At 52.0% G+C, this 20,940-nt stretch overlaps 1 protein-coding gene across 2 annotated transcripts in view; it reads left to right on the plus strand.

Moving 5' to 3' along the window:
• Positions 1-20,940, plus strand: part of PTPRU (protein tyrosine phosphatase receptor type U) — an 84,309-nt gene that overhangs the window by 5,452 nt on the left and 57,917 nt on the right. For both annotated transcript variants that reach the window (XM_079901234.1, XM_079901235.1), the window contains exons 2-7: positions 12,530-12,661; positions 15,623-15,894; positions 16,396-16,477; positions 16,582-16,697; positions 17,106-17,280; positions 17,881-18,174. In XM_079901234.1, the coding sequence (XP_079757360.1) occupies positions 12,530-12,661; positions 15,623-15,894; positions 16,396-16,477; positions 16,582-16,697; positions 17,106-17,280; positions 17,881-18,174 (1,071 nt within the window). The remainder of the gene's footprint in view (positions 1-12,529; positions 12,662-15,622; positions 15,895-16,395; positions 16,478-16,581; positions 16,698-17,105; positions 17,281-17,880; positions 18,175-20,940) is intronic.

Genomic DNA, 20,940 nt, shown 5'->3' on the forward strand with positions numbered 1-20,940 from the left:
ACAGCTGCCAGAGGGTGCTGCCACTGGAGGAGACCCCAGTGGTTCTGCTTCTCTATGGTTCGTCATTCTGGAGCTGTGTTATCCAATAGAACTTTCTAAAATGATGGAAATGTTCTCTACCTGCTCTCTTCAGTATGGTGGCCACTTACATGTGGCCACTTAGCTACAGTTCATTAAAATAAACATTCGGTCCCTCAGTCTCACCAGCCAGATTTCAAGTCCTCGAGAGTCGCCTGTTGCTAGTAGCTGTGGAATTGGTCAGTCTGTGAAGGTAGAGAGCATTTCCATCACAGCAAAAAATTCTATAGACAGTGCTGGTCTGGAGGTGCAAGGCCCACAGCATCTTTAGTGAGGCCCGGACACCTCAAGGAGTGGATGGCCTGTCGCTCAGTGGCCACTGAAGAAGGTTTTGCTGAATCCATGTCCCCTTCTCTCCAGCCGCATCATTTCTTGCCTGGACGATTGCAGCAGCCCCCTCCTTGGTCTCCATTCTGCCATTAGTGCTTCTCCCACCCCGGGATCTGAATGACCTCACAGGCAGGCATAGGATCCTGCCACTCCCTTGTGCTAAGCTGCAGACTCTCCAGCACGCTGGGACCAAAGCCTAACGTGGCAGATGAGGCCCCGTATGACCCCGCCTCTGCTTTCCATGACAGCTTCATGTTTATGCCTCTCCTCCCCGACCCCACTCCCCACGTCCACCTTATGATCCAGGCTCACCAGGCCAATGTTGGTCCCAGAACCTGCCAGGCCCTTTCACGCCTCTCTGCCTTTGCACGTGCTGTGCCTTCTGCCGAGAGCACCACTCCCACCCGTCTTGCTTGCTGGAGGCCTGGCTACTCGCTCAGCCTTCAGAAGTCCAGCTCTGATGTCACTTCCCCAGGAAAGCCTTCCCAGACGCCAGCCGACACGGCTGGCCAGGTTTCTCCCACCACGCACGTGTGTCAGTGGGCGGCAGTGTTTTCCGTCTCCTTCCCCACTAGGCTGGGAGGAAGGGCTGGGCTGGGTCATTGTCATCTTCCGTCCCCAGGGCCTTGTACATGGCATGTGCCTACTCAGTGTTTGCATCGATGTGGACCCCTGGGTACACAGGGAAGGCTCGGAGTGGGAGTGGAGCTGGGGCTCCAGAGGGCAGTCATGGTTGGGGGCTGGTGTCCCCCCTTGGCTGGCCCTGGGTGGGGCTGCCCTTGCCTGAAGAATGGCTGGGGAGGACCCCTGGGGTTGACAACCCAGAAGGCAGCTGTTACTGGATGACTCAGGAGGTCTTGAGCGGAGTCCCAGGGTGCAGACCCCAGGACCTGGTGGTGAATCTGAAGGGATGAAGAAAAGGGGGGCTTAGAGGGGTCCCTGAGGTTTGGGAGCTGAGTATAGGTGGAGAGGATGAAGGATTGGGATAAGGAAGTTGGGAAGGGGTGTTGGAGATATTTGATGAGCAGGATCACAGCTGGGGTGGAGTGACAACTTGGGGGTGGGGGACAATGGGGGGGATGGGAGATTACTTGCAATAAAGATATATCTGGGGGGTGGGAACAGCTGGGAATGAGGGGACAGGTGGTGTTGGGGGAACAACTGAGGGTTGGGGGACAGGTGAGGGATGGATAGAAGGGGGATATGGGACAGCTGACAGGGGATAAGAGGTGACAACTGGGAGGTATCAGAAACCTATCTGGACAGGACAGGTGGGTCTCAGCTGAGAGACTGGGAAATACATTGCTCAGGATGTGTCTATGTGTGTGTCTGCATGTGTGCACGTGTACACCCGTGTGGTTGTGCGTGTGTGCCTGTGTGTTCGTACCTAGAGTGTGGTGGTGAAGAGCATGGGCTTGGGAGCCACACCATCTGGGTTCGAATCCTCACTCTACCACTGCTAGCCATGTAACCCTTGGGCAAGTGACTTGACGTCTCTGGGCCTTTAGTGTTCGCATCTGTGAGATGGGGATAATCATGGAACGAACCCACTGCACGGGGTTGCTATGAGGATATATTTTATATACATACGTGTATCGTTTAGAGCAGGTTCTGGCCTGTAGTAAGCACTGTATGTGCTGAACCATTATTGAGGGTGTGTGTGTGTGCAGCACCCTGTGTGCTCAGAAAAGTTTGCTCTTGGCTCTGAGGAACCCGAGGCCTGGGAGGGGTGACGGTGGCTGGGAGTGCGGGAGTGACCGTCCAGGTCATTGGGTCTGGCTCGCCTCTCACCCCCTCCCCTCCGTTCAGTCCACTTCCCGCCCACCCTGTGCCAGGGCCTAATCCAATAGGTCTCCCTCTGCGTCTCTCTCTCGTCCTGCCCCACACTGCCTGTCCCTGGGCTGGGGGCCAGGGGATGTGCTTTAATTGTCCAAAAGCTTTTCAGCAGAATCTGAATTCTTTGTTCCCCTGCCTGCGTGCTGGGGCCCTGCTCAGATAGAAATACCTGGACAATGTGCTCAGTTCTGGCTGTCTGCCCCACGGGTGGCAGTGGCTTCATCCTGTGCCCTTGGAGAGTCCCTGGGGTGGAAGATGCTGGGAGTGGGAGGTCAGGTGGGGGGAAGCCCCCAGGGCAGATGAGGCCTCACCCCCAACCCATGGGGTAGCCAGCCCAGCCAGGCAGAGCTGTAGGCACAAGGGTTTCTGGGGGTCCCGGCTCCCCTGCTCTCCAGTGCATCATAGGGAGAAGTGTGCCACGTCTTCACCTCACACTAAGAACTGCTCTGCATCAAAGCCCCGGCCTGCTCTGGGTGTGAGCTCTCTGGGGAGTCCTGGACCCATCACCTCAGGACTGGGCCACTGCACTGCATCTCAGCCCTATGCTGCATGGCTGCGCTGTGTGAGATTCCGCATTACGTTGGCTGTGTGGACTCTCCGGCGTGTCTGTGTGCTCCACCCGCATTGTCCCGTTGTGCTGTGCCTCTGTTCTGCAGTTGTGCTGCCATTTGTGTGTTTGCGGCTCTTCTGTGCTGTGTGACTCCACTGGATGATGAGGTTGTGTTGGGCTTGTGGACCCTCCTGGGACTGTGCATAGTCCCTGGCAACGCACCACTGCACTGCGCCAACAGATGCCGTGCTACCACGACACTGCATCTGCGTCACACGGCCTCTCTGTACTGCACTGCATTGTTGTAGTGGCCATCTGCACTGCATCGGGCATGGCCGGGCACAGCCTGTCTGCAGTCCACCGTCGCGCTGTACAAACACAGTGCCCCTTTGCCCGGCACAGCACTTCTGTCCCACTGCTTCACTGCACTGCACTGGAGATGCGCATCTCCTGGCCCAGCCCGTCATACTGTACCACTGCCGCTGTAACGCCGCCCTCTAGGTTATCTCCCCCTGTACGGCCACTGAGGTGTCAGCTGGTGTCCTTCCCCAGGTTTCTGTTGGCAGCCCCAGTTGAGCAGCATCTTTGCTTCAAGTGGCCTCACTGCAGTGTTCCTCTGGCCCCCACTGCTCACTGGCCGAGGAGTCGGTAGCTACACTGCAGCTTGAGGCCATTCTGTTGGGCTCGGGACTGGCGTGGGTTTTTGCAGGCATTACCTTTGCAAGTAGCCGGCGTTGCGTCTGTGCACTGCACACGGTCACTGTCCTGGGCCTCTACCCTGCACTATACCTGTTCACTGTTGGGTTGTGTGCGTTCTACTGGATTTCAAGATGCAGAGCTCTTGCACTGAATTCCCTGTTCCACGTGGTGTCTTTACTACATTTCATTTTGGTGCCACTTTCTACCCCTGCTCTCCAGTCTACGCTTACTGTACTCCTTGGGACTGTATCGAGCACCCAGCAATTCCTTCTGCACTGCACCACGCCTTTCTCTTCCCTATATCTCTGCATGTTCTGCATGCCTCCACTAGACATCCTTTCAGTGAGAGTTCATGGAGCGCCAACCATGTGCCAAGCCTAGTGAGGCTTGGACATACCCCCTCGGTGTTCCTGCCTACACCTATCCCTTGGTGCTGAGCGCCAGCCCAATGTACCACTAAGTGCTCACTGCTGCACTGTGCCTCTGTGCAGCTCTGGGTCGTGGCCACGATGGATGGGGCACCTCTCCAGTGCATCATGGCACCGACCAGTCCTGCCATGCTGTGCCGGTGTTGTGTGGGGGTCTGTGTACACTTCTCTGCTCCCCTGCATTGTATAACTGCGTTCCGCCTCTGTACAGTGGAGCTGCTGCATTGCACCCGCAACACACCACACCGCAGCCACGTAGCCCTCTCTTGCCACGGGACCGTTAGGAAGTCCAGATCTTTGCACTGTATGTGTTCGTTCACAGCCCTCTGCCTCTCTACGCTGCACTGTGTTTTTATATGACACACGGTGTCTGCACTACAGGGGTCTGTGTACCCTTTGCCCACTGTACCTCTGCAAAGAACAACCCTCCGTTCAGCCCTTTGCCTGTGTATGGAGTCTGGCCCCGCCCTGGGCCTTCCCCTTACACTAACAACATGGCAGCCCTGCTGCTAACTTTGGGATTTGCTGGGCATATTGATCCGGGAGATGGGGAGTGAGCCTGGCCGAAGTTTCCCCTGCTGTAGTTGGCTTCCTTCTATTCTCAGTGGAGATGGAGGGACGTTGGCATCGCTGGGTTCTGTACTGGCTCCTGTAGGGGATATCAGCTCAGCTTTCTCTCCCTGTGGCCTGGCCCTGGGTGTTCGTGGTTGCAGCTCTGCTGAATGCGGAGTGATTAAAAGGTGGGCATACTGCTGCCAGCCCTGCCCTTGTTAATTGCTCATCAATTATTCAGGGCTCTGGAGGGCAGCTCGGGGGAGCCCTAGCCAAGGTCTGGTTGTGTTGATCTGGGCCAGGAGAGCAGTGAAGTGGGCTGGGCCAGGTCTCTGGGCTGGAGTCATGGTCCTTGAGCCTGGATCAGACTAGCTGGGATCATGGGGTTGATCAGTCCAGCCACTGTTGGCGTTCTACTATACACAGGGCTTGGGGATGGGGCTCAAAGGCATTAAGAGACAGTCTCTGATCTCAAGAAGGGAGGAGGTAGGGGTTAGACAGGCCTGAGATGGAGCTGTTATTGTGGTGGAGAACATGGGATGGGGCTGGGTTGGGCAGGAATGTCCAAGGGTGAGCCTGTGTTGGTTCTAGGGTTGGGTTGGGCTACCTAGAAAGGGAGTGTGGCTTCAGATGATGAAATAGACCAGTGTTATCCTTGGGGTTGTATTTGGGTTCCCCAGGCAAGGGTTGGGGCTATGCCAGGGGTTGGGTATGATGCCAGCCCCTAAATTTGTAATCTGTTGGGAGGAGTTTTGTTTCTCCTGGGGCCGTCCCTTGGGAACTGAATGTTCTGTTGACAAACCAAAGGGAACAAAAATCTCATTGCAAACAGCCTCTGTTTACCTAGGGTCTTCGGAAAACACTGATGGTGGCTGGCAGCCACACTTGGCACAGAGCACCATTCCCTGTCTGGTGGCGAGGAAGTCTGGTGCTTCCATGCTTGTGGTGCCCACGTGCACACGCGTGCACGCTCACGCACACACTCACGCACGACTCCCCTCTACCTGCCGTGTACACTCACCTCCCCCTTAGGCACATGCTTCCTGCTGAATGTGCCCATATATCTCTGCAGATAAACGTACAGCCACACGCCCACAACTTCACAGCACAGTGCCTGAGGGACCTACACTGTGAGAGCCACACTCACCCTCACCTCTCCCCTATAGTATCTCTCTCTGCCTTCAAGTTATTCTTGCCCACATACATGCTCACACGAATGGAATCAGAATTCTAGAGGTGGAACAGCCTTAGAGGTCACCAAGGTCCCCATTCTCATTTCATAGGTGAGGAAGCAGGGCTTCGGAGAGGACAAGCCACCTGCCCAGGGTCACACAGGAAGTTAGAGGCTCAGCAGGAATTAGATTCAGGCCTTCTGCCTCCCAGTCGAGTACTCATAAGTCAGTACCAGGCTATCAGTCTCACAGCCATGTACATGTGTACACACGCGCGCACACACACACACACACACGCGCGCACACAGGTCTGCATATGGAAGTACAAGCATATGGAGGGGTGGAGACCCTCACTCCAGGGAGACCCCCTCCCGCACTCTGGCTCCTCCTGCAGAGGTTGCTTTGCCCCTTACATCACCCCATCCGGAGCCCAGCCGGATGTGGATAAACCATCATCCTGCCTTCCCAAATTGTGGCTGACGGTTGCTCAGGCAACCGCCTGCCAGATTGTGAAGATTAGCTGAGGAATGTAGCTGGGCCAGTTTGAGCCGAGTCTGGGGGAGCTGCTGGGGGTCCTGGGTTGATTCAGCCCACCCTCTCAGGGAGGCCCTGGGAGAGATGGTGTACCCACAGAGGGGTCTGGTTTTCTCCCTGTCCCCAGCCCAGCTGACTGTGTCCCCAAGGCTTAGACGAGGCTGGGGGGAGAGAGTGTGTGTATGTGAACACTCTGTGTGTGTCTGTGTGTGTTGTGCATCTCTGTCGGTGTGATTGGAGTGCGTGCCATTTGCATCCAGGATGGGGACTTGAGGCCCCTTCCTCACCAGTTCCTGACATCTGACTCCAGACCCCTTGATGACTTGTCCCACTTCTGATCCTACAGTGCTGTCTGGAGAAGCCACCTGCCCTCCTCATGGCTTATAGGATGTGTCACTTGTCTCATCTGAATCCAGGTGCTTCTCTGCTCAAATACCTAGGGTGGTTTCCCCCCTTAAAATGAGGCTGGACTTCTCACCCTGGCACTTGGCTGTCCGTGATCTGGCCTCAGCCTCCTTCCCTCCCATCTTATCTACCATTGTTTGGCCAGTCTGGGCTCTTCTCTGGGCCCTGGACCAACTGTGTTACTCACTACCTTCCTTCGCTCCTGCTGGGCCCTTTACCTCAGATGCCCCTCTCTCCATCTTTACTGGCCAGAATGGTACCTATCCTTCCATCCCTCTGCTCAGATGCACCCACCTCCAGGAAGCCTTCCCCCGTACCCACCCTCCTCCCCGGACTCCCCTTGTGGCCTTGACCCTTCTCTGCTTTGTCTCATTCCCTTACCTCCACTCAGACTAGGAGGTCCTTGAGGGCAGAGCAGAGTCTTAACCATTCTTGTGCCTCTACTAGTGCCAACCTGGGGCCTGCTTTGTACTGTCAGTGAATGAATGTCCAATGAGTGGAACCGAATTTGTACATGTGGCCAACAGAATACCAGGGCCTTGCTTTGTTTGTGCCTAGTCTCCTTGAATAAAGATAGGTGGTGGAATTTTCACTAAGATCAGGAACAAGACAAGGTTGCCCACTCTCACCACTCTTATTCAACATAGTTTTGGAAGTTTTAGCCACAGCAATCAGAGAAGAAAAGGAAATAAAAGGAATCCAAATCGGAAAAGAAGAAGTAAAGCTGTCACTGTTTGCAGATGACATGATACTATACATAGAGAATCCTAAAGACGCTACCAGAAAACTACTAGAGCTAATCAATGAATTTGGTAAAGTAGCAGGATACAAAATTAATGCACAGAAATCTCTGGCATGCCTATACACTAATGATGAAAAATCTGAAAGTGAAATTAAGAAAACACTCCCATTTACCACTGCAACAAAAAGAATAAAATATCTAGGAATAAACCTACCCAAGGAGACAAAAGACCTGTATGCAGAAAATTATAAGACACTGATGAAAGAAATTAAAGATGATACAAATAGGTGGAGAGATATACCATGTTCTTGGATTGGAAGAATCAACATTGTGAAAATGACTCTACTTCCCAAAGCAATCTACAGATTCAATGCAATCCCTATCAAACTACCACTGGCATTTTTCACAGAACTAGAACAAAAAATTTCACAATTTGTATGGAAACACAAAAGACCCCGAATAGCCAAAGCAATCTTGAGAACGAAAAACGGAGCTGGAGGAATCAGGCTCCCTGACTTCAGACTATACTACAAAGCTACAGTAATCAAGACAGTATGGTACTGGCACAAAAACAGAAAGATAGATCAATGGAACAGGATAGAAAGCCCAGAGATAAAGCCACGCACATATGGTCACCTTATCTTTGATAAAGGAGGCAGGAATGTACAGTGGAGAAAGGACAGCCTATTCAATAAGTGGTGCTGGGAAAACTGGACAGGTACATGTAAAAGTACGCGATTAGAACACTCCCTAACACCATACACAAAAATAAGCTCAAAATGGATTAAAGACCTAAATGTAAGGCCAGACACTATAAAACTCTTAGAGGAAAACATAGGCAGAACACTCTATGACATAAATGACAGCAAGATCCTTTTTGACCCACCTGCTAGAGAAATGGAAATAAAAACAAAAATAAACAAATGGGACCTAATGAAACTTAAAAGCTTTTGCACAGCGAAGGAAACCATAAACAAGATGAAAAGACAACCCTCAGAATGGGAGAAAACATTTGCAAATGAAGCAACTGACAAAGGATTAATCTCCAAAATTTACAAGCAGCTCATGCAGCTCAATAACAGAAAAACAAACAACCCAATACAAAAATGGGCAGAAGACCTAAATAGACATTTCTCCAAAGAAGATATACGGATTGCCAACAAACACATGAAAGAATGCTCAACATCATTAATCATTAGGGAAATGCAGATCAAAACTACAATGAGATATCATCTCACACCGGTCAGAATGGCCATCATCAAAAAATCTAGAAACAATAAATGCTGGAGAGGGTGTGGAGAAAAGGGAACACTATTGCACTACTGGTGGGAATGTGCATTGGTACAGCCACTATGGAGAACAGTATGGAGGTTCCTTAAAAAAACTACAAATAGAACTACCATATGACCCAGCAATCCCACTACTGGGCATATACCCTGAGAAAACCATAATTCAAAAAGAATCATGTACCAAAATGTTCATTGCAGCTCTATTTACAATAGCCCGGAGATGGAAGCAACCTAAGTATCCATCATCGGATGAATGGGTAAAGAAGATGTGGCACACATATACAATGGAATATTACTCAGCCATAAAAAGAAACGAAACTGAGTTATTTGTAGTGAGGTGAATGGACCTAGAGTCTGTCATTCAGAGTGAAGTAAGTCAGAAAGAAAAAGACAAATACCGTATGCTAACACATATATATGGAATCTAAGAAAAAAAAATGTCATGAATAACCTAGGGGTAAGACGGGAATAAAGACACAGACCTACTAGAGAATAGACTTGAGGATATGGGGAGGGGGAAGGGTAAACTGTGACAAAGTGAGAGAGTGGCATGGACATATATACACTACCAAACGTAAAATAGATAGCTAGTGGGAAGCAGCCGCATAGCACAGGTAGATCAGCTCGGTGCTTTGTGACCACCTAGAGGGGTGGGATAGGGAGGGTGGGAGGGAGGGAGACGCAAGGGAAGAGATATGGGAACATATGTATATGTATAACTGATTCACTTTGTTATAAAGCAGAAACTAACACACCATTGTACAGCAATTTTACGCCAATAAAGATGAAAAAAAAAAAAAAGATAGGTGGTATAAATCCCAGCTTCTGGGACTTAAGATGTGGCCTTGAGCAAGCCACCTCATCTCTCTGTGCCTCGGTGTCCATCTGTAAAATGGGAATAATAATAGTCCTGAGCTTGTGAGTTATTATGAGGAATCAGTGGCACAGGGGGTCATGGTGGTAAGTGGCAGCCCTCTTGTGATGGCGTTGATGTGTGTGTGCATGTCTGTGCCCACGTCTGTGTTGATGGAGTCGAGAGGTATTCTCTGACTGTTCTTGCTCTCACCACAGTCTGGTCTATTTTTTTCTCCCCTGGGCTGGCAGCCCCTAGCAGGAGTTGATTCTCTAGTAGGAGTGGGGACTTGGCGTTGGGACTCCTAGCTCCTGAGCCATCCAGCCTGGAGGTGATGGGGCTTTTCCCAGGACCCAGGAGGGCTGATTGTTCCCATCCCAGGGTGAGCTGGGGAGCAGGTGAGGGTGGGGCTCACCTTGGAGAACCTGGCGCCAGAGATGTTACCCCCTGAAGGCTGTGGCTGGAATGGGCCTGGCCCAGAAACACAGGGCTGGGGATGGGCATGGATCAGGGAGAGGGAATCATTCTACCTCCAGAAGGGGGTACTCTGGATGGGAATGGTCAGCCGGGGAGATGACCCTGGCTTGGGACAGGTGCAGGACTTCCGTTTTGACGGAAGTCAGGGGTCACTCTGGACATGGTCAGCTGGTCTGGGCTCAGTCAGTCAGTCTGGTGGTCATTCTGGTCAAAGTCAGATGGTCTGGTGGTCATCTGGATGATGATGGGGCCACTCTGGCTCAGGTCTATCTGTCTGGGGGTCAACTGACCTGCATCAGGCAGTCTCAGGGTTACTCTGGCCAAGGTCAGACGGTCTGGGGGTCCCTCTGACCAGGTCAGTCAGGCTGGGAGTCCTGGAAGCTCATTTGACCTGGCTCAGAATGGAGGGGAGGAAGCCAAGGAGCTGGCATTCCCAGGCTCGCCGCAGGGAGGCCTTGGCTAAGACCCTCAGGCACAGACTCAGCTCAGGCTGAATGAAGTCAGCTGTCCCCTCCTCCAGGAAGCCCTCCCTGATCATCCCTACTAGCTATGTTCTCTCTTCGTGCTATGCTATGGATCATTTTCTAAGGGGAGAGCCGAGGCCTCCCCAGCACAGATGGGGTTAAAACCCACCTCCACAGGTCATAGGGCACATGCTGACCAGGGGTCTTCACACAATGAGGCAAAGAGCTCAGCCAACGTCCTGCCCCAGCTCTGGAGAGAGGCTGCTGTTATTTCATCCCATCCATCTGGTGCCAGCCTTTTGCCCACCTTTTACTGTTTTACACTCTGATGGGGTCCATAAAGAGGAAAGGGAGACTCCCCCGCTCCCAACAGTGGCAAGCCCCTTGTGCCTGGCTGTGCATTTCGAGATGCTGCTTCACATGATCCGCGAAAACCTGGAGAAGTCCCTGCTGCAGACGAAACAGCAGAGCCTCCTGAAAGTGAGGCCACCAGCAGTGCGTGCAGATGCCCACCGTTGTGCCTGGCACGTGGCACTCACTCCCCAGTTACTCTCTGTTTCTTGCCCCTCCTCTTCTTGAGGCTGGGAAGCAGCTAAAACTTGCTCCTTCTCATAGTGAAGGCTTTTCTGGTGAGAAATGTGGACTTTGGCCTCTGACCGCCATGGATTCAAATCCTGCTTCTGTTACTCAGGTGGCTCAGGTGGAACAGGTGCAGAGCTGCTCTCTCCTGAGTGCTTGCATGTGCTAGGCATTGTGCTAAGTGGACCCCCGCACTGAAACCTCAACAACTCCACTTGTGGGTGGGGAAACTGAAGATGAGAAAGGATCACCACCACAGGGCTGGCAAAGTGCAGAGTCAAGGTTCAATCCCAAGTCTGTCTGATGCCAAAGCCCACTTGCTTATCTACCACCGCATACTGTGGGTGAATTCCTTCGCCCCTCAGAGCCTCAGTCACCTCATCTGTCAAGTGGGGAGAAGTACCAGCGGCTGATAGGCACCCAGGACAGGGCCTGGCACGATTTGTGCCTGCTTCCTCGCCACTTGTCCATGCATTTTCCCGGGTCTCAGATGCCTTCATTTACCCCTGATGGGGCTCCAAACACTAAGGTTCAGGAGTGAGTGCAGGGACCTGTTTGCAGTTACTTTCTGAACCAGTGGTGTTCTCAAGTGTATTATGTCCAACTCAGGGCGTTGATGAGCCAGCTAAGATATATGAACCTCATTACCAACCAAAGGACTCACATCCATTTCAATCCCCGCCATATTTAAACTATGTAGATTGGTTCCAAATCATGGGAATTTGCTTCCTCTAGTCATATGTGTCCTCAGTCCACACATGACTGTTTTGCCTGCCACATTCCTGCAGGCAGAGACCTCAGATAGGTGACTTTGGGTAATGTGCATCGCTTAAGCCTATCTGTCAAGTAGGAATAAATACAGTAGTGGTACCTCCTTAGAAGGCGAGGCCTAAACGGGAATCCACGCTTAAAGCATTTAGCACTGTGCAGGGCTTGTCGTAAGCCTGATGTCATCAGTGGACATTGTTCTTATTTTTAAGGAGATACCATCAGGGCTGACTTAGGAAATTCATGACCCTGCCAGTCCTGGGGCCCACTGTCTGTCCTCTCTGCAAAGATGGAGGGGCAGGTGATGGAACACTGACCAGCAGTCAGCAGATCTTGGTCCAAACCCCACCTCTGTCATTAACCTGCTGTGTGACCTTAAGGAGGTCACAGCCTCTTTGGGCCTCAGTTTCCTCATCTGTAAAGTGGGGATAATTCTAGCTTTGATTTCATGAGTTGTTGAGAGGCTTTAATGGATAGTAATGATAACTGGCTTTTGTTGAGGAGGGTCTTTGATTGGTGGTTGAGCAGTGGGCGGTCCTGGGGAGTACTGGGGGGGGTGGGCAATGTGGGGAGGTCTTGGCATTGGGAGGAGACAATGAAAAGAAGGAGAGGGTGGGGGAGGAAGCAGTGGGGGGAGGGCTTGAGGAGACGGAGGGGATGAGGGTGGGCCTGGGTAGGAAGGGACAGTGCGGGGCACCTAGAGGGTAGCCCCAGGAGCCCTTCTGGCCAGCAGCCCGGCTCTAGCCTGGGCTAAGCAGGCCCTTCCCTCACAGCCGGCTGCACCTTCGAGGAGGCGAGTGACCCAGCAGTGCCCTGTGAGTACAGCCAGGCCCAGTATGACGACTTCCAGTGGGAGCAAGTGAGGATCCACCCTGGCACCCGGGCTCCTGCGGACCTGCCTCATGGTGAGCCTACTCTCAGTCACCATTCCCCCTTCATCTCCTTCCAGGGGCATGCTACCCACCTGCTGTGTTACCTTGGGTGCACTGCCTAATCTTTCTGGGCCTCCATCTGCTTTGGCATCTGTAATGACACAGATGACACTGTGAATATGGAGCTCTCTGGACCCTGACCAATTGTGTACCTCAGGTAGTTTTACCTGTAAAATGGGTGCAGGTTCAAGTAATCAAAGACCCTTACAAACTGTAAGATAAAGCCCACCTCCCATTACTCCTGTGGCAGCTTAGTTCAGGATCCACCTTACTCCTGCCAGGTCTTCCTAAATCCTCCACCTTCAGGGAGGCTCTCTTCTCCCTGTGAGCCTCTGAACCCTGGTCTCCCAGGCTTGAAGATGCTGACAGAGCAGTAACCTTGGGGGCTGGATGTGTGTAAAACCTTTCTGCCTCTGCCCCTTTCTTCCTGGATCTTTCCCGACTTCTGCCCTGCCCTGCCCCTGTTTCAGGATGGGGAATATTTGGCGGTGTGAACACTGGGCTGAGAGGAGACTAATTATGTAGATTCTAGTCCCGGCCTTCTACCCTGATGATGGCCTTTAGTGCACTGGTTCCAGAGTCATGAAGGCTGGGCTTCAGATCTTTGCTTCATCACTTTACCATCTGTGTGACTTTGGGCAAGTCACCTAACTTCTCTGAGCTTCCACTTCCTTAACTATAAAATGGGAGCACAATAATCCATTTCATAGGATTATTAGATAATGCCTATAAAGTATGCAACATGGGGGTGGCATGTAAGGGTTCGATGAATGCTTAGATGCTATTGTTGGAGATATTTGAGGGGGTCCAACTACTAGCACCCCTCTTCACTGGGTACAGAAACAACTGGGGATTAAGAAAAGGATAAGACAGGTGGAGGCCAAGTTATCACCTTTATTACTGATGAGGGCTGAGTCGGAGGACACAGCGTAGTGCGAGGACCAAAAGGGCTTGCTGAGGGAACCCAGAATGGGACAGCCTGTGGCCCCTCCCCTCTGCCCTGTCATAGTAGTGGGCCAGGGCCTTTGCTGCTCAGCTCACAGCATGGCCAAGATCGCATCTGCTGTCAAGAGTTCGTGGGAGGGGCAGCAAAGGTTCTCAGTGTGGGAGCAGGACTTGAAGCCAGCAGGAGAGAGGCCCTCCACGACCTGGCACAGGCAGCCTCCGCAGCCTGGGCTCCTGCCCCTCGCCTCGACTCCCGGAGGCCCCCCGCCTCCCCTCTACTGTGCATTTGCTCACACTGTGCCCTCCCTGGGGCATTCCTCTCTGCCTTCGCAGGGCTCTCAGCTCCTTGTTTGACCACTGTCCTGGCAGGTATCAAAGTCTGACCTGTGTGACAGTGATCTGTCAAGGTGCCCACCGTGGCAGGGATGCCATATCCCCAGGGCCCAGCCTTGGCCTGGTACAGGTTAGCATTCGGGTACAGCTTGCTGATTTGAATTCACCTCTTACAGTCCTGACCACCCTGTGTGGGCTCTGCTTCTCTCTCTCCTCCACACAAGCAGAGACATACCCAGTGACAAAAGGGGGAGAGAAATGTTGTATGTAGTGCGGGCCTTGGGCTGGATCCTGGGGATGCAGTGGTGAGCCAGATGGACAGTCTCTCTGCTGTGTTGGTGCTCACATTCTGGGGAAGAGACTTGGAGATGGAGAGAGGAGGAAGGAGGGAGATTCACACTCAGAGAGCAGGAGAGAGGAGAAGGAGGGGTGACAGGGATGAAGGGAGTAAATGGAAGAGAAGAGGAGGGATGCAGAGTGAGAAAAGACTAGGGAAGAGGAAGAGGCAAGAACAAAGTGTCAGTTTGAAAGGGGGAGAGAGACACGCCCACAGCTGCTCACAGGGAGAGGAGAGAGGATGGAGGAGTGGGCCGAGAGAGACTGTGCGGGGGCTGGGATGCCCCCCTTCCTGGGTGGGAATGGGGACCTGGAGTTTTGTTTACTACCCCACCAGGACTGATGCAGGAGCCGCCTTCTTCACAGGCTTCTGGCTCCCAGAGATGAATGCCGTTCCCTCCAGTGGAGCCCCTGGAGAGCCCGCCTGGAGCAGGGAGCCTTGTGGTTTGGGATCTGAATGGGCTTGTGTGGGCTGGCAGCGAGGCCTGGGAGGAGATGGCCCTGGGTGGCTGCAGGCACCCCGTTAGCAGCTGCTGGGACCTTCTCCCCACAGAAGGGAAGCCATAATCCCCCAGCCAGGTCCTGAGGAGTCCAGCCCCCTTTCCCCCGCCACCCCTCTCCCCCACTCCCAGCATACAGCTTGGATCTCTGGGGCAGGGGCAGGGCTGCCTTTCTCCAGGTTTGAAATCAAGAGAGTTGTATCCCAGGAGTTTAGATTGAGGGGCTGAGGGCTGGAAGGGAAGTTAGAGCCCTTTCATTCCATCTCTGTTCTGTAAGTTCATTCAGCTTGCAGACCTGTGCTGGGGACGCAGTGGAGCCCTGAGGCATCACAGGCTGGTGGGGAGAGCGATACATACTTTATTAATGATCCAGGGGCCAGGAGAGACACCCATAGAGGGATGGAGAGGGAGGGCTTCAGAAGAGGTGGGCTTTGAGGGCCTGTCATGTGCTGGACTCTTGACTCCTGAGATGAGTGTCCTAGTCCTTGCCTCCCAGGACAGCTCGGAATGTGGGGAAAGCTGTGGATTAGCACAAGCTTGGACTGGGGTCATAAAGGGCGAGGTGAGGAGCCAGAAAGGGGTTTTGGCACAGCCAGATTTGTGTGTTTTTTTGCTGCTCCAAGTCTTTACTTTGGGAAACAGATGCAGGGAAATGAAGGGACTTACCCAGTGAGTCAGAGCTGGGACCAGAACTCAGGCCGCTGACTCCTGATGGGTCCAAATGCCTGGAGTCCTTTGTTTCTGCCTCCTCCTCTGTGCCCACCTGACCCTGGTCCTCCCCTGAGTTCTCAGCTCCTGCCTCTTCCTCCTCTCTTTCCAGGCTCCTACTTGATGGTCAATGCTTCCCAGCATGCTCCAGGCCAGAGGGCCCATGTCATCTTCCAGAGTCTGAGTGAGAATGACACCCACTGTGTGCAGTTCAGCTACTTCCTGTACAGTCGGGATGGGCACAGCCCGGGCACTTTGGGCATCTATGTGCGTGTCAATGGGGGTCCCCTGGGCAGTGCCGTCTGGAATATGACTGGATCCCACGGCCGCCAGTGGCACCAGGCTGAGCTGGCTGTCAGCACCTTCTGGCCCAATGAATATCAGGTGGGCTGGGTTCAGTCTGCGGTCAGTCTGTGCTTGGGGGTGTGTGTAGAGGGGTGTCAGCATGAGATCAGAGTAAGCAAGTGGCCTAGGTTGGAATTAGTTTGTGTCAGCATCAGGAGTCAGTCTGTGGTCAGCATTGGGTTCTTCAGTGATGGTTCAGTCTGGTTCAGTGTCAGAGATTGTTATTAGGAGTAGTTTATGGCTGGGGTCGAGGTGAGTTGGAATAGTGCTGACTTGGAAACCCTGTCTGGCTGGGAAGTTTTGTGGCTTGAAGGTAACAGTCCAGGATTGGGATGGAACCTCTGGCCTTGACCTTGTTAGCTCTGGGTGCTGACACCCCTTTCCACAACAAGCTGGCTTGGTATGGAGGGTAACTGTGAGCTGGGCTGCTTGTTGAGGAGGATGGGGCTGGAGCACAGCTGAAAGGGGGCTCTTGTGGGCATCTCCCCAGGCAGGGCTGGAGGGATGTCAGCATGACAGGGACCCTCCCACCTCCCCCAGGTGCTGTTTGAGGCCCTCATCTCCTCAGACCGCAGGGGCTACATGGGCCTAGATGACATCCTGCTTCTCAGCTACCCCTGCGGTGAGTCCCAGCCCACTGGGGTGCAGGGTGAGGGGTACGGGTGGCTGCGGCTCCTGCTGACAGGGGGCACGAGCCCAGCTCACACCAAGGCTCTGTTCCGGCAGCAAAGGCCCCACACTTCTCCCGCCTGGGCGACGTGGAGGTCAATGCGGGCCAGAACGCCTCGTTCCAGTGCATGGCTGCTGGCAGAGCAGCGGAGGCCGAGCGCTTCCTTCTGCAGGTGAGGCGGGTGGGGTGGGAGTGTGGGGGGACCTTGACCAACTTCTTATGAAAAGTTCTGGCTCCTCTGCGGAATGCTGAGTCCTTCCGTTATTCTCCAGCACCCATACACATGCGTCCTGGCTCTCCCTAGGCTCTGCTCTGCCCTCTTGGGTGCCCCATCCCCCGAGGACAGAGAGCGGCTCCAGGATCCTCCAACCACACCTTCCATCAAAGGCAGAGCGACCACATTCCCTTAATCAGACCCACACCTTCCTGTGGCAGAGCTGGTTCCAGGAACCCCAAATGCCCCTGTGTAGTAGGGATGGCTAAATGGGGCCGGGACATTTACTCCCTTGCCCGGGTCACAGCGAGATCTGGACCTTTCTTCCCCGGCGCCCATGACCCATTGGCCCCTCTCCCCGCTCAGCGACAGAGCGGGGCACTGGTGCCCGCGGCCGGCGTGAGGCACATCAGCCACCGGCGCTTCCTGGCCACCTTCCCGCTGGCCGCCGTGCGCCGCGCGGAGCAGGACCTGTACCGCTGCGTGTCCCAGGCCCAGCGTGGCGTGGGCGTCTCCAACTTCGCAGAGCTAATCGTCAAAGGTGAGCTCGGGGACGCTTGCGGAGGGCGGGCCTCCGAGGGGCGGGGCGAGCGGAGGGTGGGGGCGCAGATTCTACCAGGGGGCGGAGTCTTGTCAGGGGGCGTGGCCCATGGACGGGTAGGGAAGGAAGGGTTTGGCCAGGGGCGTGGTCTGACCGCGGGGCGGGGCTTGCGGAGGGGCACAATCTCACCTGCGATCAGGTCGGACTGGAGGTGAGGGGATGTGACTGAGAGGTGGGCCCGCGTGGGGGCTGGGTCAAGGTGTGAGCCCGGCGAGGCGGGATCTGGCTATTGGGCCCTAGGGTTGACCGGAGCGGGCAAGCGATCAGTCCTTGGACGCGAGGACTTGGGGATTCAGAAGGGAGTGAGGGAGAGCGTGTAGGCTGAGGGGTGAGGACGGGGTCAGCTTTTGGAGTGGGGAGCTTCCTAGGCCCTGGGGATTTAGTGGGGGGAGGCAGTCTAGTCTAGGGCTTGGGGGCTGCGTGAGGAGCCTGGGGGGACAGGTGGGTTCTTGGGTTTTTGGGTGTGGTGGGGTGAGGAGCTGAGGGCCAGGGATTCATAGCGGCATCCGCGGGCTCCGTCTCTCTCCCATCTCCTTGCAGAGCCCCCTACCCCCATTGCGCCCCCGCAGCTACTGCGCGCTGGTCCCACCTACCTCATCATCCAGCTCAACACCAACTCCATCATTGGCGACGGGCCGATCGTGCGTAAGGAGATTGAGTACCGCATGGCGCGCGGCCCGTGGGCGGAGGTTCACGCGGTCAGCCTGCAGACCTACAAGCTGTGGCACCTCGACCCCGACACGGAGTACGAGATCAGCGTCCTGCTCACGCGCCCCGGTGACGGCGGTACAGGCCGCCCCGGGCCGCCCCTCGTCAGCCGCACCAAGTGCGCAGGTGGGTGCCTCCTGGCTCCACTCCCTCCTCCAGATACCCGGGTATGGACTCAGGGCAACCGAGGGGCGAAGGGTACATTCCGAGCGGTAGTATGGCCTCGATCTGTGCTTCTAAAACCTTCTAAAACATCGTGACCTTCCCTCAATCCTAGTTATGGTAAAGAAAATAATGATAGCTAACATTTCACTTTGTGATGGACATTTATACATATATTGTGTGTGTATCATTTATTGATTTAAAACTCAGAACAACACCATGATCTAGGTACTCTTGTCTTACCCATTGTGCAGATGAGGTGTAAAATCTGTAACCTCTGTACAGATTATTATTAACAGAGATGTTAAGTGACTGGCTCAAAGTCACACAGCTAGTAAGCAGCAGAGCAGTAAGGGATTGGAACCCTTGACCGGCTGTCTTCAGAATCTGTGTTCTTAATTCTACATTATATCATCTAGATAAAATAAACAACTAAACACCATAAAATAAAAGTGTTACTAAATTCTAGCTGGATTCTCTTGTCTGGGCAATTGAGCCTGAAGTCTGCTTTTGCTTGTTTCAAAGGGTAATGCAGCTGTTACGAGCAGTGGCACACCTGCACCAGGGGAGACTTTATTGTTTAATTAGAAGAGAAATTGACAACAGAACAATTTTCTTACTCTGTGATTGCAGCGTTTTTGTTGTTGTTGAATTTTTATTGAGATATAAAAGATTCATATGCGGTTGTAAGAAAAAATATAAGAGAAATTTCCTTATACACTTTACCCTGTTTCCTGCATTTTGCAAAACTGTAGTATAAATCACACTCAAGATACTGACATTGTTAAAATCCACAGATCTTATTCAGACTTCCCCAGTTTCATTTGTCCTGATTTGTGTGTATCTGCGTATATTTAGTTCTATACAGTTTATCACATGTGTTGGTTGCTTTGTGTATTTACCACCACAGTCAAGATAGTGAACAGTTCAATCAGCTTAAGGATCCTTCGTTGCTCTTTTATATCATTTCTGTCCCTTCCTCCACCCCCAACCCCTGGTTACCACTAATTTGTCCTTCATTTCTAAAATTTTGTCACTTTAGAAATGTTATGTAGATAAAGAAATCATACAGTGTATAACCTTTTGAATTGGCTTTTTAATTTGGTAGCAGTTTTATGAGATATAATTCACACCGCATACATTTCATTCATTAGAGTGTACAATTCAGTGGTTTTTAGTATATTCACAAAGTTGTGCAACCATCACCACGATCAATTTTAGAACTTTTTTCATCTCCCCCAAAGGAAACCTTGTATTCTTTTGCAGTCCACCCCTCCCCTCATTTCCCCCTAATTCCTTCGGCTCAAGGCAGCCACTAATTTACTTTTTGTCTCTATAGATTTGCCTCTTTGTGGACATTTCATATAAATGGAATCATACAATATGTAGTCTTTAGTGATTGGCTTCTTTCACTTAGCACAATTTTTCAAGGTTTATCCATGTTGTGGCATGCATTAGTATTTTTTAAAAATAAATTTATTTATTTTATTTTTGGCAGCGTTGGGTCTTTGTTGCTGCACATGGGCTTTCTCTAGTTGCGGCAAACGAGGGCTACTCTTCTTGTGGTGCACAGGCTTCTCATTGTGGTGGCTTCTTTTGTTGCGGAGCATGGGCTCTAGGCCACGCGGGCTTCAGTAGTTGTGGCTCGTGGGCTCTAGAGCGCAGGCTCAATAGTTGTGACGCACAGGCTTAGTTGCTCCGCGGCATGTGGGATCTTCCTGGACCAGGGCTCGAACCTGCGTCCCCTGCATTGGCAGGCGTATTCTTAACCACTGTGCCTCCAGGGAAATCCCGGCACCAGGGAAGTCCCAGTACTTTTTATTGTTGAATAATATTTTGTTTTGTAGACATACCATAATTTACTTATCCATTCATCGGTTGGTAGGCATTTGCGTTTTTTATACTTGTTGGTTATTATGAACAGTATTCTTATGAATATTAAAGTACAGGGTTTGGTATGGACATATGTTTTCATTTCTCCTGGGTGTATATATATATATATAGTATGGTAACTGTGTTTAACCATTTAGGGAACTGCTGGACTGTTTTCCAAAGCAACCACTCCACTTTACATTCTCATCAGCAGTGTATGGGGGTTCCAGTTTCTCTACATTCTCACTAACACTTGTTATTATCTGTCTTCTGATTATAACCATCCTAGTGGGTATGAAGTGGTGTCTCATTGTGGTGTTGCATTTCCCTGATGGTTAATGATATTGAACTTTTTTCATGTGCTTATTGGCCATTTATATGTCTTCTCTGTAGAAATGTCTATTCAGATCCTTTACTCATTTTTAAGTTCAGTTTTTTATTATTGAGTTGTAAAAGTTCTTTATATGTTCTGGATACTAAACCCTTATCAGATATATTTGCAAGTGTTTTCTTCCATTCTGTGGGTTGTCTTTTAGTTTTCTTGATGGTGTCCTTTGAAGCACAAAGGTTTTTCATTTTGATGAAGTACAATTTATCTGTTTTTTCTTTTGTTTGCGCTTTCAATGTCATATCTAAAAAAACATTGCCTAATCCAAAGTCACGAAGATTTACCCTTATTTTTTTCTAAGAGTTTTATAGTTTTGGCTCTTACATTTAGGTCCTTGATCCATTTTGAGTGAATTTTTGTATATGGTGTGAGGTAGGAGTCCAATCTCATTCTTTTGCTTGCAGATGTCCACTTGTTCCAGCACCATTTATTGAAAAGACTATTCTTTTCCCATTGAATTGTCTTGGCAC

Source organism: Stenella coeruleoalba (genome assembly GCF_951394435.1).
Source record: "Stenella coeruleoalba genome assembly, chromosome: 1".
NCBI lineage: Eukaryota > Metazoa > Chordata > Mammalia > Artiodactyla > Delphinidae > Stenella > Stenella coeruleoalba.